The sequence below is a fragment of the Schistocerca nitens genome, chromosome 8 (genome assembly GCF_023898315.1).
Source record: "Schistocerca nitens isolate TAMUIC-IGC-003100 chromosome 8, iqSchNite1.1, whole genome shotgun sequence".
Taxonomy (NCBI): Eukaryota; Metazoa; Arthropoda; class Insecta; order Orthoptera; family Acrididae; genus Schistocerca; species Schistocerca nitens.
Window position 1 is genome coordinate 278,747,463 of NC_064621.1, and position 16,969 is coordinate 278,764,431.

At 41.5% G+C, this 16,969-nt stretch overlaps 1 protein-coding gene across 5 annotated transcripts in view; it reads right to left on the reverse strand.

Moving 5' to 3' along the window:
* LOC126198586 (myrosinase 1-like) overlaps positions 1-16,969 on the reverse strand; it is a 206,267-nt gene that overhangs the window by 158,306 nt on the left and 30,992 nt on the right. For 3 of the 5 annotated variants that reach the window (XM_049935028.1, XM_049935029.1, XM_049935027.1), the window contains one exon: positions 13,680-13,876. The exons of the other annotated variants lie outside the window; for them this stretch is intronic. In XM_049935028.1, coding sequence (XP_049790985.1) covers positions 13,680-13,875 — 196 coding nt within the window. In that variant the 5' untranslated portion in view covers position 13,876. The remainder of the gene's footprint in view (positions 1-13,679; positions 13,877-16,969) is intronic. 5 annotated transcript variants of the gene reach the window in all.

The following is a 16,969-nucleotide window of genomic DNA, read 5'->3' on the forward strand; positions in this document are numbered from 1 at the left end:
CATATCAACCGCCAAATCCACCTTTTCCCGCATGCCAAGACCCTTCCGCAGCGTAGGGGGCTCCCTACACCTTTTCCTTTATTTAATACAGCTTCCCTAAGTATGAACCAGTATTCAAAAATGGTTCAAATGGCTCTGAGCACTATGGGACTCAACTGCTGTGGTTATCAGTCCCCTAGAACTTAGAACTACTTAAACCTAACTAACCTAAGGACATCACACACATCCATGCCCGAGGCAGGATTCGAACCTGCGACCGTAGCAGTCCCACGGTTCCGGACTGCGCGCCTAGAACCGCGAGACCACCGCGGCCGGCGAACCAGTATTCAAAGTACAATTTCTCTTTTACAGGCATACATATTTTATGAGGTTTCATTATTTTTAAACATTATTAAATCTTTACAATATCTACCACGTAAACTTCCACTTTTCCTTTGACAATTCATAGATCTTAATTAGTACAGATCAATCACTTCAAAGTTACATACAAATAATTACACTGTATAAACTACTTAAATCGATAATGGTGTTACAAGCTTCCTATACTTGTCATTGTGAAGTTACCGGATCCTGAATAAGTATTACTACTCCATACAAGTAAAAATATCTGTTGTGTCTGTTGTGTATGTGTACACTTGTGGAAATGTATGTAACCATTTACAACGAAGAATGTGGATTGAGAATGGACAATGTAGTCCGAAACTAGTCATCATAAACAAACATTTTTGAATGTAAATATGACAGAAATTGAAAAAATTAAAATTACAAATAAAAAGTAAACTTAAAAAATTTCTCTATGACTAGTGTTTGTTAAAAAGCTATATTTGGTGCTCCTTATTCCACCTAAGAATATACTCCCACAACACGGCAACGTTTTGGAACTTAACCTCACTGGCTCTCCTAGAAAAAACTATACATACTTGACATGAGTCTGTAAAGAACAAATCATTTATGGCGTGTCCCAGAAAACACTAACAAACGTTACGGACTGGTTCCTTGCACCAAAATAAGGAAAAAATCTCTAATAAACAAGAGCTCTGAAGCTCATATTTTAAGAGATGAGAGAAATTGTTCACCTTCGATGCTATGAAACACATCTCATGTACTGCAAGCTCTTTTCTTTTCATATTTTGGGAGGAGATAGTAAGGATAAAAAAAATGTGTTTATTAAACATGGGCTCTAAAACGCGTACCTGAGGAGCTATCAGTACTTGATTGATAGAGGAGAAACAAGTGCTCATATTTCTTAAAGTATGCAACTTAGTGTCAATGTTCACTAGAAATTTTTTTCTTTTTTTGATCGATACTTTCTCCTCCCAAAATATGGAAAGAAAGATCTTGGTGCAGAAGTGATATGTTTCATAATATCGTGGATGAACAAGTGCTCATACGTTTTAAGGTATGCATTTTAGAGCCCATCTTTACTTGCTTATTTTTGTATAAGGAACCTTTCCTTAAAGTATGCCGGTGTTTTTTTAGATATCGTGTGTAAGTAGCAGTTAGGCACTTGATGATTTCAACGCGTTTTGCCAATGAACATTAGTAAGTAAATGTGACTGAATCGGAGAAAGTGATGTTTTAAAAAGAAATGTTATTGAATATTCTTCACTTAGGAATGAAATCAATAGAAAGATAAAGAGAGATGGTTGCGGTGAAAATCTGAATAGTTAAAAAAACCAGCGGAGATGGTTATCGGGAAGACAGATTCAGCGTATATTAAATTCAAAACAACTTTTGGTGGAATTGAAAGTAATGGTGTCAACATAAAGAGTGCAAAGTAATTCCACTGTTAAATGCAAAAGAGTGAGCGGATGGGTGAAAGGAATATACATTGAAGATCTCTACAGTAGAGAGAAACATTGATATTAGAGTCAGACAAATGTGAGAACTATCGCATAACAGCTGATGCAGACAAGTTTTTTATAAGAATAGTACACAGAAGAATGGAAAGAGATTCAGTATATGTCAAGTGATGATCAACTTCCCTTTATGGAAGGTAAAATCATTGGAGAAGCAGTTCTGATGTAGCGCGTGATAATCGAGGCAAGACTTACGGAAAACGGAATACCTTTACAGGATTTATCAATCCAGAAAAATAATCATTTTATAAATTTCGTAACACAGTCGCAGACTTCAATGAATTTTGTGCGTAATGGGTAAAAGGCCGAGCGAGATGGCGCAGTGGTTAGAAAACTGGACTTGCATTCTGGAGGACGACGGCTGAAATTCCCACTCGACCGTACAAATATAGGTTTCTCCGTGATTTACCTAAATCGTGTAAGGCATATTCTGGAATGATTCCTTTGATAAGGGCACGGCCGATGTCCTTTCCATATCTTTCCTAATCCGAACTCTTGTTCCGTCTCTAATAAACCAGTCGTTGACGGGACGTTTAACTCAAATCTTCCTTCTTTACTTCCATAATGGACAAATTTAATTTCATTTCATTTCCTGTACATTTTTGTATTTTCTTCTTTGGTTGTTCGATTTAAGTATTTCTTCTGCCACACAAAAATTCTTCGCACTTATGTTTCTTGCACTTGTGTTCAAAATGGTTCAAATGGCTCTGAGCACTATGGGACTCAACATCTGAGGTCATCAGTCCCCTAGAACTTAGAACTACTTAAACCTAACTAACCTAAGGACACCACACACATCCATGCCCGAGGCAGTATTCGAACCTGAGACGGTAGCAGCAGCGCGGTTCCGGACTGAAGCGCCTAGAACCGCTCGGCCACACCGGCCGGAACTTGTGTTCATCTGATCAACATCTGTAATTACTCATTTTCACGTATATGTGTTACTCTTCAGGTTGGGTTGGGTTGTTTGGGAGAAAGAGACAAAACAGCGAGGTCACCGGTCTCATCGGATTAGGAAAGGATGGGGAAGGAAGTCGGCCGTGCCCTTTCAGAGGAACCATCCCGGCATTTGCCTGCAGCGATCTAGGGCACGGAAAACCTAAATCAGGATGGCCGGACGCGGGATTGAACCGTCGTCCTCCCGAATGCGAGTCCAGTGTGCTAACCACTGCGCCACCTCGCTCGGTACTCTTCAGGTAAAGTGCCTACTGCTGTCTTTACTCTCGCAGTGTCTACGACTCGGAAGCATTCAAGCCTACGTAATTATTCCTCAATAATTTATTACTACCATGTCTTCTACATCGCTTCTTCCTGACGATCCTCTTAAACTGCCACTTTCTCTTTATTACAGTTCAGTTGTGATCCTAGTCTATACCTGTTCCTGGCTACACTACACAATTCAATATATGATTTCGGAATTTACGTCTCATCATAATGCAATACAGCTGGAATAGTTCCGTGTCTCCCAGCCTTTTCCTAAGCATAAGACACATGCTAGCACTAAACCGGTCACTGTATCTGTGATTGATATTGCAGGAGTTGAGGGATATTACTAGTACGTTTAACAACATACAACGTGGATTAAGTGCAGTGTCATAGTGACCATTCTATTTGTGAATGATGTTGGATAGTTGGAATGTTAATAGACTTTTCTGTGTTTTGAGTCATCAGTCTTCTGGCCGGTTTGATGCGGCCTGCCACGAATTCCTCACCTGTGCGAACCTCTTCATCTCAGAGTAGCACTTGCGACCTATGTCCTCAATTATTTGCTACATGTATTTCAGTCTCTGTCTTCCTCCACAGTTTTTACCCTCTGCATCTCCCTCTATTACCGTGGAAGTTATTCTATGATGTCTAAACAAATGCTCTATCATCCTGTGCCTTCTTCTTGTCAGTCTTGTCCACGTACTCATTTCCTCTCCGATTTGTGCAGAATCTCTTCATTTCTTAGGTTATCAGTCCACCTAATTTTCAACATTAGTTTGTAGCACCACATCTCAAATGCTTCGATTCTCTTCTGTTCCCGTTTTCTCACAGTCCGTGTTTCACTACCATACAATGCTGTGCTCCAAACAAACATTCTCAGAAATTTCTTTCTCAAATTAAGGCGTATGTTTGAGCTATTAGACTTCTCTTGGCCAGGAATGCCCTTTTCGCCAGTGCTATTCTGCTTTTGATGTTCTTGCTCCGCGATTCATTGTTTATTTTGATGCCTACGTAGCAGAATTTCTTAGCTTCATCTACTTCATGACCATGAATCCTGATGTTAAGTTTCTCGCTGTTCTCATTTCTGCTACTTCTCATGACTTTCTTCTTTCTTTGCTTTACTCTCGATCCATATTCTGTACTCATTAGACTGTTCATCCCATTCAGAAGATCATGTAATTCTTCTTAATTTCCACTAAGGATAGTGATGTGTCGGCAGCTGGGCCAACACCTTGTAGATAGAGGTGGCTTAAAAGGCACGCTAGACTAACGCAGACGGGCGTGAAGTACTGGAACAGGATACGTAATTAATGCTATGAAGAAAAGTATGTAGCTGGTATAATACTTATCTTTAATCAATCATTGTGGTACATCGCACTAAGGAGACTTTAATTACAATCACTGTAAGGCTAATGGCGCCTTGCTAGTTAGTAGCCATTAACTTAGCTGAAGGCTATTCTGTCTCTCGGCTAATGAAAGAGAAAGGCTTCGTACGTCTAGTCGCTAGCTCTGTCGTCCGTACAACTGGGGTGAGTTCGAGTCAGTCTCTCGAGACCTGCCTTGTGGTGGCGCTAGGTTTGCGATCACACAGTGGCGACACGCGGGTCCGACATGTACTACAGGACCGCGGCCGATTTAAGCTACCACCTAGCACGTGTGGTGTCTGGCTGTGACACCACAGATAGTAATGTCATCAGTAAGTCGTATCATTGATATCCTTTCACTCTGAATTTTAATTCCACTCCTGAACCTTTCTTTTATTTCCATCGTTGTTTCTTCGATGTATAGATTGAACAGTAGCGGCGAAAGACTACATCCCTGTCTTTTACCCTTTTCAATCCGAGCATTTCGTTCTTTATTTTCCACTGTTATTATTCCTTCTTGGGTCTTGTAAATATTGTGTAACACCCGTCTCCCCTTATATCCCTATTTTCCCCAGAATTTCGCACATTTTGCACCATTTGACATTACCCAACGCTTTTTCCAGGCCGACACATCCTACGAATCTGTGCTGATTTATCTACAGTCTTGCTTCCATTTTCAACCACAACGCCAGAATTGCTCCTCTAGTGCCTTTACCTTTCCTAATGCCAAACTGATCGTCATCTAACACATCCTCAGTTTTCTTTTCCGTTCTTCTGTATATTATTCTTGTCAGCAACTTGGATGCATGAGCTGTTTAGCTGATTGTGCAATAATTCTCGCACTAGTCAGCTCTTGCAGTCTTCGGAATTGCTGGACGATATTTATCCGAAAGGCAGATGGTATATCGCCAGACTCATACATTCTAAACGCTCACATGAATAGTCGTTTTGTTACCACTTCCCGCAATGATTTTAGAAATTCTGATGGAATATTGTCTAGTCCGTCTACATTATTCGATCTTAAGTCTTCAAAGCTCTTTTAAATTATGATTCTAATATTGGATCCTAATAGGAACAGGAACAGGGAAAGTAGAGTAATTGCGTCAGCTGCTGGCGCTAAATCTTCCACTGAATCTGAGAGTCATACTAGATGAGTAGTCAATGTAATCTGTACGGCCCTCAAGCAGGTACGAGGGCTTGCCAAAAAGTAATGCCTTCGAATTTATTCTGGGAAAACCCTGAATCCTTTTTATGAAAACAAAGTTTATTAATATTTTACGTCTTTGTTTCTCATATCTACATACTTATTTCTCAGCATAGTCACCTTGGTGACGAACATATTTCTCCCAACGAGAGACCAGTTTGTTGATACCGTCACTGAAGAAAGTCTGAATTCATTGATGGAGCCACAACTTGACTTCTGCTTGCAATGCTTCATCACTATGAAAGTGAAGTCCTCCATGGTGTTCTTTATATTTCGGTAACAGATGAAAATAGGATGAAGCCAGGTTGGTATTGCATGGAAGATGCCGTTACAGTAAACCCAAGGCGTCGGATTGTTGCAAATGTCGCAGCGCACGTGTGTGATCGGGCATTGTCATGCTGGAGAAGAGAGTGCTTCCTTGTTTGGACGAACTTTTCTACGGTAAGAAACTCGATTTCATCACACTGTTTCCCACGCATCGACGTAGTTACGTTACATACCGCCATGTTACACGCTACAATGCGAAGCCGCCTAGTTGCAGAGGGTCGCGTGAGCGAAGCGAAAAAGTCGACCGGGTAATATGCGTATCAGGTTACAGCTCAACCGGCACTGAGAGTAGAATAAAAAAATTTGGGAGCATTAATTTTTAGCAGGTTCTCGTATATTGCTGATAAGCCTGCAAAAATATCTCTAAATTTGAATGCGCTGGTAACGGGGCACTAGCTACCCAAGACAAGAAAATTGAGAAAAAAAGATATTGTAACAACTGATTTGATTGGAATAGGTAACTTTTTCCTTTAATGGAGGTTGTCACCCAAACAATAAACGTAAAAACATGGAACCTTGAATTTCTTTGAATAGTATCACATTAATACATTAAAATTCCAAAGCATTGGGGACGAAACAAAAACAGTTTTGATTGCAGGGGAAATAATATTTCTGTTGTTGTGTTTCGGCCTTCTGCGACATTGTCAGAAAATTGTAATATACTGCAATATTTGGATTAGTCACATTTATGGAGACCATGTGCGTACTTTAAACGAACACATTTGCTGATGAATGCCAAGAAGGTCGAAACGCGTCAGTAAAAGTATTGTTTCCCCTGCAACCAAGTTTGTTTTTCTTTTGAAATACCAACCACAGTTGCTGTAACAGATACGCCATAAAGTGGGAAGAACCGAAGTATATAGGAGTTATTTCAGACAGATCGTTAAGCTATAAGGAATACCTTACAAAGACAGCAAAACATTGTTCAAGGAATTATGTCATAAAGAAGCTGTACGGAAGCACACGAGGTTCTTCGGTTTCTACGCTACGATCAACAGCTTTAGCTCTAGTTTACTCACTAGCAGAACACAGCTTCCTCGTCAGGCTGACCCACTCTCAGGTTACCAGTTCTAAATCATATACCTACACAACAACGGCAAAGACAACACGCACTTCTTAGATGCGTTAGAAGCATTCGAAACATTCAATATCTTCCTTTTCATTCATTCTTTGATGACATAAGTCTTAAACGACTCCACTCTAGAAAAACCATCATTTGCGGAAAATATACGCTTAGAAAATGACACGTTTGGTATTGCGCAATACTGGTAAATAGATACTATAACTGCAGATCTCAAGAAATTACTATGTATCTCTGAAAAACCGACTGGCTTTGACGTTCCAAGAAAGTCCTGAGTAATTCTTAGCCCAGTGAGAACCAACGATGGTAGATGTGCGGAGGTAAATGTTGGGCTGGTCTCCAACCCCTAACTCAGAAAATACGATACACAGACAGTTAAAATACGACAGCACAAGTAACGAAGGTTACACGATACACACTCATGGCATCGCCGACCGTGGTGGTAGAGCGGTTCTAGGCGCTACAGTCTGGAACTGCGCGACCGCTACGGTCCCAGGTTCGAATCCTGCCTCGGGCATGGATGTGTATGATGTCCATAGTTTAGTTAGGTTTAAGTAGTTCTATGTTCTAGGGGACTGATGATTTCAGATGTTAAGTCCCCGTAGTGATCAGAGCCATTTGAACCATTTGAACACCCACGGCATCTGGGCACAAAATTACAATAGAAAAAGTTTGCTAAGTCATGAAATTAACAGACCCCGTAAGACGAAATGAACCCTCGTAAAAACAGTTTGACAAACAGTAGGGAAGGTACCGTCACAGCTGCAGTACACCTCTACCAGTACTGCATTTAGAAGTTTCCAAGGACATGGTAGGACGTGTGACACCAGTGCTGCGATCGAGTGCAAAGGTTGTAGAAGATACCCAAAAGTGTTGAAGCAACTATTCACATTATAAATACTTTCCGAAAATAATTTATTGTTTGCCACAATCAGACTTATTTTGAAACGTAACTATCGGTTTCGGCCGCCATATCACCCATCATCAGAGCATTCAGTCCCAGCCATGAGGAAATCTCATGTCTCTTGCGCTCTCCATAGTGGCTGGGAGTAACCCACGGCATCTGTTTTATGATCTGATGATGGCCGATGACGGCCGAAAGCGGTAATTACGTTCTGAAATTGGTATGACTTTTTCGGACAATAAAGTACTATCAAAACAATCACTGTGGGTCTCCAATTCGACTGAACTGTTGCTTGAACTGCATTTTCCGTAATTCATAAGCATATTTTGTACACTGTTGTCGTTTAGTTTCTGTGTATGCCATTTTCCTATAGATCCCAAGTACACGTTTGTAGAATCACGGCGTAAATAGATATTTCGAGATTTAAAGACACACTGCGCTATTATGCAATAAGGAATGATTGCTTAATATTGTGGGAAATCACGTTATATTGTGACGAGTTAGTTTGTTCACTTCGCCTGATTTTCCGAGAAAAAAATGTTAGTATGTTTTGATCGCCATAATGAACAAATTTAATAAATTTTAATATGGGGTTAAATAGAATAGGCAACGTGTCATAGCGTTGTAGGGGAGGTCGAGACGAACAATTGGATATAGGACTCTTTCGGTATATCAGACTGGGAAGAAACCTCAAACTACAACCCATGTGAAACTTCCTGGCAGATTAAAACTGTGTGCCCGACCGAGACTCGAACTCGGGACCTTTGCCTTTCGCGGGCAAGTGCTCTACCAACTGAGCTACCGAAGCACGACTCACGCCCGGTACTCACAGCTTTACTTCTGCCAGTACCTCGTCTCCTACCTCCCAGGCTGTGGCTAAGCCATGTCTCCGCAATATCCTTTCTTTCAGGAGTGCTAGTTCTGCAGGTTCGCAGGAGAGCTTCTGTAAAGTTTGGAAGGTAGGAGACGAGGTACTGGCAGAAGTAAAGCTGTGAGTACCGGGCGTGAGTCGTGCTTCGGTAGCTCAGTTGGTAGAGCACTTGCCCGCGAAAGGCAAAGGTCCCGAGTTCGAGTCTCGGTCGGGCACACAGTTTTAATCTGCCAGGAAGTTTCATATCAGCGCACACTCCGCTGCAGAGTGAAAATCTCATTCTGGAAACATCCCCCAGGCTGTGGCTAAGCCATGTCTCCGCAATATCCCTTCTTTCAGGAGTGCTAGTTCTGCAGGTTCGCAGGAGAGCTTCTGTAAAGTTTGGAAGGTAGGAGACGAGGTACTGGCAGAAGTAAAGCTGTGAGTACCGCGCGTGAGTCGTGCTTCGGTAGCTCAGTTGGTAGAGCACTTGCCCGCGAGAGGCAAAGGTCCCGAGTTCGAGTCTCGGTCGGGCACACAGTTTTAATCTGCCAGGAAGTTTCATATCAGCGCACACTCCGCTGCAGAGTGAAAATCTCATTCTACAACCCATGTGTACGACGTGAAATATTCAACATCCTGTTGCTCACTTACTCCACCGGTCCAATGGGCTGTTTCGTTAAAATTGTTAATTTGAACTTTTCCGTGATGGTAATGAAAGAAAAAATATATTTTTAAACCTTATGGAAAAACTAATTACGCATACTTTTTGTTCTAAACTTAAATCCTTCCAAGCACAATAGTTTCGTAGCAAGAAGGCCAGACAAGAAAAACGATTAATTGTTAGTACTGTCCTAACAATAAAATGTAGAGAAATTGTAACGCAGAGATTAGTTTCCGCGTTGTAAGATTCTGATTCCATGTCTTTATATTTTACCTTTTGAAAACAAAGAAGGCTGTGTGCTTCTTCTGCCACGACAAGATTCGTATCTCTTTACTGTGTGTGTGTGTGTGTGTGTGTGTGTGTGTGTGTGTGTGACCATTTTCGTTGGTAATAAATTGCAAGTATCCCTCAAGTAAAAGCATTTTTTAAAATAATTACTTAATTGCGTAGCCATCCACAATGCATCGGCCTGAACATTCAGCCATTGGAGAAAAAGAATGAAATCACGTAAGATCTTAATTATTAAAACGAGAACCAATCCCATCGCTGTTGGAAGGTGCTTCCATGACACGGGAAAATTTGTATGTGAAACTTTCGAATTACTCTTATCTTTAAATGTCACATAACTGGAGGACTTTTCCTTTGATGTAATTTACGCTAACTTGAAGGCACATTTAATTGACCTGTTCACATTCATAACATTTTGAGGTGAAATTTGCACAAACGTCTATTTTTCATTGTATGTTTTTAATATTCAATGGTGACTTAAGACAAAATATCGCGCTGCGCCCATGCGCTGTAGTTCAGGTAGTTTTCCTAGGCCATTCTGAGGCTGCTTCCCGTCTTGACAGGCCATACATGTCCTGTATCAATATGTGCGTCTCGACTTCACCTACAGCACTGCAGTACCGTTGCATTCTCCTACTTTTTCACACACATGTAGCGAGCAGACCATTTGATTGCCAGTTATTGCCAGTTGACTACTTTTTTTTAAGTCGTCAACCTTTCGATTGACCTGATACAATACTCCGTCTTTTCCTGCCGTGCTTTAATCTCTCTATCTCGGTGTAAGTACTATATCCAACGTTCTATATGAGCTGTCTAGTAGTTCCTGGTCTTTGTCTTCCACTACTTCTTGTGCTTCTTCCAGCACAAAGTTGGATGCTGCTGCAGATGTTCTTCCAACCGTTCCATTCTTGTGGTTACGGTCTTCTATGATCTTGTTTCCCCTGCTTCTCGTTTTAGTACACCTTTCTTCCGGCACTTTAACTGTAAACCCCATTTTTAACATTCTATAGCATCACATTTCAAACCCTTGCAGTTTCTCCTTCTCCAGATTTGCGACCGTCGGCTGTTCATTTCCACGCAATGATGTCCTCCAGACATTCACTTCGGGAACTTATTTGACGTTACCATATCAGTAGCTGATCCTATTAGAGCTATTTTAGTGAATAAACATTCCTTTGCAGGAGCCAGTTAACTTACGATATCATGCTTGCGTTGGTCATCCTGTGTAATCGTGCTTCCTAGATAAGAAAATTCTACTTCTTCTCATTAACGTGCTTTTCCCACTACCATATCTTTTCTAATGCTTGTGTTATGCGCTACATACACACTATAAACTTTCATATCATATTAAATTATTACTTATTAATGAACCAAAACTGGACGATTAGTGTTGGTTACTTCTCCACCCCTAATACTCGAAAGGCAACCGAAAATGAATGCCGGAAGATAACTGATTAAAGACGATACGGGCTGAATGTATATTTCTTATGCATCTTGGATTGTTTTCGTAATAAACTTCATTGCGCCGTCAACAGCTGCATATTTATATTCTAACTGAGATTATATCTAAAGATATGCAAGCTGCTAATTATCAACGGGGAAATTACAGAATACATATGCATTGAGCAGCATATAACCTACATTTGACACTCCATTACAGATTGTACAACGGCTCCTGTCTACAGTTTCATTCGTGCTAAGCTCCTAGTTCGCCCCCAGTTGCAAGCTCTACCTGGTGAAGGAGGAAAGGAACATTCTAGAACAAATTTGAGAGAGATTAGGTACGCCAGAATTATTTTAACGGATACTGTGAGTATTATTATTAATGAAATAAACATTACTTTTTCTGTAAATGTTTAGTCTTCAGTATTCTGACTGGTTTGATGCGGTCCACCACTAATTCCTGTCCTGTACCAACCTCTTCATCTCAGAGCAATACTTGCAACCTACATCCTCAGTTTTTTTTATGTATTCTAACCTCGGTCTTCCTCTACGGTTTTTACCCTCTATAGCTCCCTCTAGTACCATGGAAGCCATTCCCTGATGTCCTAACAGATATCCTATCATCCTGTTGCTTCTTCTTGTCAGTGTTTTCCATATGTACATCTCTTCACTGATTCGGCGGAGAGCCTTTCCTAGTTTTCCCACAAGCCATGATTCACTACCATACAATGCTGTGATCCATAGATTCATTCTCAGAAAGTTATTCCTCAGAATGAGGTCAGGAACGCCGTTTCCCCGTGATAGTCTGCTTTTGCGTCCTTCTTGCTTCGTCCGTCATTGATTATTTTGATTCCGAGGTAGCAGAATTTCTTCGCCTGCTTACTGTTCACGAATTTTAATATTAATTTTGTTGCTAATTTAATTACTGCTGCTCTTGATTTCTTTAGTCTTTAAAATTTTGTTTATATGTGGGATCTCCAAACGTTTTGTGGAAGAAAAAATTATCCTTTGGAGGATGTGCAGTTGCATTACATATTCGTTGTGCACAATGAATAAATAATATGATTGCATGGCCTACTACGGGCATGTTTTCTTTCACAAAACTGCTCTCTTTTTTCAGTTTACTCTCAATCCATTTTCTATACTGATTAGACTGTTCATTCCACGTCCTGTAATTATTCCTCACCTTCGCAGAGAATAGTAATGACAGCATCGAATCTTGTCACAGATATCCTTTCACCCAGAATTTTAATGACACTCTTGTACCTTTTTTTATTTAAGTATTTCGTTCTTCGCTGTACAGATTGATCAGTAGCGACGAAAGACTGTACCCCTCTCTTAACACCCTTTTTAATCTTAGCCCTTCCTTCTTGGTCTTCCATTCTCATTGTTCCCTCTTGGTTACTGTCCATTCTATTGCTTGAGCCTTGTCAAGCAGTTACGCAGGGTCAGCCATCGTTAATCGGATTCGGCATGTTAATATTTAAGGGGTGGCCGGATGCCCTTCCCGCCGCCACCCCGTTCCCCCCAGAACGTAATTAGTGTACCCCAACTGTCTGCGTCGAGTGTAATCCATGGAATAGTGCGGAAGTGTTCAGATGTCTGCGAGCCGTGTAACTGGGGCGGTACATGGGGACCAGTCCGGTATTCACCTAGCGGGATGTGGAAAACCGCCTAAAAATCACATCCAGGGTGTCCATCACATCGGCCCTTGTCGTTAATCCGCCGGGCCGGCCGATTCGATTGGATCCGGGGCCGGCGCGCCTACCCGAGTCCAGGAAGCAGCGCGTTAGCGCTCTTGGCTACCCTGGCGGGTCCTCTTGGTTACTGTATATATTGTGTATTATCTGTCTTTTCCCTTAGTCTTCCCCTACAGCTTACTCCCAACTTACCCATATTTTGAACATATTCGATCATTTTACAATATCGAACGCTTTTTCTTGGTCTAGTAATCTTAGGATTCAGTTTCATTAAGTCTTGCTTCCATCATCAGTCGCACCGTCACTAGTGCGACAGTCAAACTGATCTCCATCTAACAGATCCCCACTTCCGTTTTCCATTCTGCTCTATATTTTTATTTGAGTAACTTGGATGTATGCGTCGTTAAGCAGGTTGTGCGATACTTCTCGCACTTCTCTCCTCTTGCTTTCTTCGTGATTGTGTGGATTATGTCTGACGGCATTCGAGCAAACTCAGAGCTTCTGAAAATCAACCTGGATGGTCTCGTGATTGCCATTTTCCCCAGTGGTTTCAGAAATTCCTAAGGACTACTGTCTATCTCTTCCACCTTATTTGAAGTATAACAGTAAAAACAAAATAAGTTATTGGTGCAGTTTTATTAGACAGAATATTGTGCCACATGTTGCTTTTGACACTAATTACTCTACAGGTAAGAAGTTTTGGTGAGCAGTGATTAATAACATCAGGGTGATGACCCAGATATGTTTCAAAGCGCAATGTGGCTGCAACTGAGCCGGTAGCTGACTCACCGTCGGTGTTCCAGGCCCCCTCGGTCTGATAGGCTGACGTTGCGAAGCCCAGGTAGAAGTTTTCCGGGAACTGATTGCTACTGTCGGTCGCGGCTTCAGCGGCAGATTCCGGGAATGGCATTACAAGCACAAAAGCCATTACAAGAATGACATCTGAACATGTAGCTCTCTTCCAATACCACAGTCCTGAATTCATTCTGTAAGAGAAAGATACCTGCGTCGGAAGCGAAGCGAAAAATTCTTTTTACTCACAAGAATACATGTACTGTGTGGAATTCCCTTTGAAACACACATAAACATTGATGTTTTAAATTTTCTACATTTACTTCTGCTGCAAATAGAAGACGTGTACAGGGGCTATTTAGATAATCAAAGATGACAGAAATGTGTCGCACAGAGAAGACATGTTAATGCGGTGCAGCACCGGCTCTGACATTGGTAATATCCACATTTCAGTGATGGGAATCCACAAGCTTCTTTAGATACGTGACATCCAGCTGAAGCCACTAATTGATGATGGATCCGTTAGAATCACCAGGTTGCAAGGATGTTGACCGCTACGATTCACTCGTTGTTACACATAGTCCGAAACATTTTCTATGGTATTCACCCTAGAACGCTAAAGGGGGGGAAATGTTACATTGCTACCAAATCATCGTAAAGTTTACTACTCCATGTTTTGTTGAAAGAAGGTATATGTTATAGGTTAAACAGTAGTTAATTAACATTATGAAGTCTCCAGTGGTATGTGGCATACCAAATTAAGTACAAAATGTCCTGTTTCATAACTTGCTGCTAACATAAACTTTACGAGGATTTAATAATGAAGGTTTAAGATTGGATGATTTAGTGGACCAGTTGAGGTGCTATGGGAGGGAGTGGGTGGGGGCCTTGAGTGTTCGTCAAACAAAATGTCGTGAATACGGTTGGTGTCTACTTGGATGACAAGAATGTCCACGAAACACTTCTTCCTGGAAATGTAGATGAAATGGCGCCATTTTATCACCGAGAATATTGAAATAAACATCCTGGTTGGAGTAAACGGTACCATAAATGAGTGGGTCCAAATTAGAGTACGAAAAATACCTTCAAAACATACAAAACCGCCCCTGGGCTAAATCATACTCCTCGCGTATTGAAGGCCACACGCCTCACTGGGCAATTAGTGCATTCGACATTTTGCTTTGTTTGAAAGGAGACGAAAGCACAACACGTCGGACCATGCTACACGCCCCCAGTCAGCCAGTGTTGTTTGACCCTCTGAACATGTGAGCTCTGTGTGTCGATGTGAGAAATAGTTTTGCGAGGTACACGACTCAAAATGTCCATCACATACAGTTCTCTTTGAGATGTTCTCTCGGAACCTGGTTGAGGTGGGTTGCATTTAGCGACAGCAACAATTCCTGTGCGGATGTGGAACCGAGTGTCACTGACAATTTGCACTTGTGTTTGGTTCCCGTTAGGTTCCTTTTTCCGCATGTCCTTCTTCTCCACTGCTCACATGCGAATACAACCAAAGCGACGTTAGGCTACCTTGTGTTCTCTTTAATAAAAATTAAACTAAAATCCACCCGAACAGGCCATGACCATTTTAGTGTGCACCTCGCTTGCGCATGGTGGCCGACGAGTCCTGCAAGTGTACACTTTGTTTACCTCACGGCTCAATACTACAGTGGTTGCATCAGCGTACTACTCAACCCTGACATAGTTGCAGTAAGCCATGATCGGAAACGCGTGGTGACGTTGCAATAAACAGTTACGATGCAGACTAAGGAAAAAGTCAGCCGGCCGCTGTGGCCGAGTGGTTCCAGGCGCTTCAGTCCGGAACCGCGCTGCTGCTACAGTCGCAGGGTCGAATCCTGCCACAGGCATGGATGTGTGTGATGTCCTTAGGTTAGTTAGGTTTAAGTAGTTCTAAGTCTAGGGGAGTGATGACCTCAGATGTTAAGTCCCATAGTGCTCAGAGCCATTTGAACCAATCGCACTGTCAATGCTTTCAACTCAGCTGCGTGTTTACTATCAACACCGATAACGTGCTGACTCACGGTAAGCCGACAGAACGCCCTCACTCCCAGGTGCAATGATATTGTGGTCGACTGATACTACAGTGTTGTGTTACACCATTAGATAATTGTGTGTGGAGTTCGGTAAAGACGAAGTCTGCAAGCTCAGAGTGAACACAAAGGAAATAATTGTCGCTCGTATTTTACATTCGTGTGCTTAAAATAAAAGGAACGTAAGAATGAGTTCAGATCAGCAACACAGCAGCTGTTTACAAGAGCTTCAAAATGCATTGTGTGGACGGTGGATTTTTTGAACACCTTTTGTGAGGAAATGGACACAATTAAACAAATCATAAGACGACACTATTTCATTTACTATCAGCTCCATTTGCCCTGTGCCCTAATGTTTTCATCATTTTCCTCGGCAACTGTTAAAAATATTGGACATACGTTCATACTACTTTTTTTTTTTTTTTTTTTTTTTTTTGCAGAACCACTAACACACCTCAAACCATGTACTTTTCCACCTGACTCACTCTGTATAAAATATGTAGAAGAACGTAGAGAAACAATAAGAACGCAATACAAAGGACAAAATGCTCCGATTAAAAAGGGTGTAAGGAATACATTCTTCATTTATCGGTTCTCATTAATGTATTGAAATTTATGTTGTGAAATTGTGCTTGAGTTAACATAACCGAATTTTTCAAACATGATCATGATTTGTTGGCCAATCCTGTTGCATCGTTTAAGCATTTCGCACGTATTTACAAATTTCTGAATATGCCGGTATCGTATGGAAACGTTGCAGCTGTTTGAAGAGATACTGTAGGTGATTTCTTAGTCGCAGAGTTCCACGTTCAAGACTGTTTACTCGTGGTCTCACTGAACAAGGCGACAATTGTGCAGTGCCTATATGCCTTACCTCATCAGAAAGTGTGAATGAACAGGATGTGAATAAAGTGGAAGACGTTATTCAGATGGCAGAACGCACTCCTTCAATAAGCAAATCAGATGTTCTATGAATATCGGTGAGCCACACACAAGACTATGGCGAAGATTAAATGGCCAGCCTCCGTCATTGTCTTCTAATTCTTCTTGGCCTTTGCCTGTATCTCGTCTGCATGATAACTACTGGATTTGACGATGTTAGTGGCAGAGGGTGGTGGGACGCCCTCCCTGTCCTAAAGTTTGTGCAACAGAACAGCCAGAACGGGTCCACGGAACATGTCTTCGTCACCAAAGGATAACTGTATTGTGTTAGATCATGAACCATCGTGCGTTTGG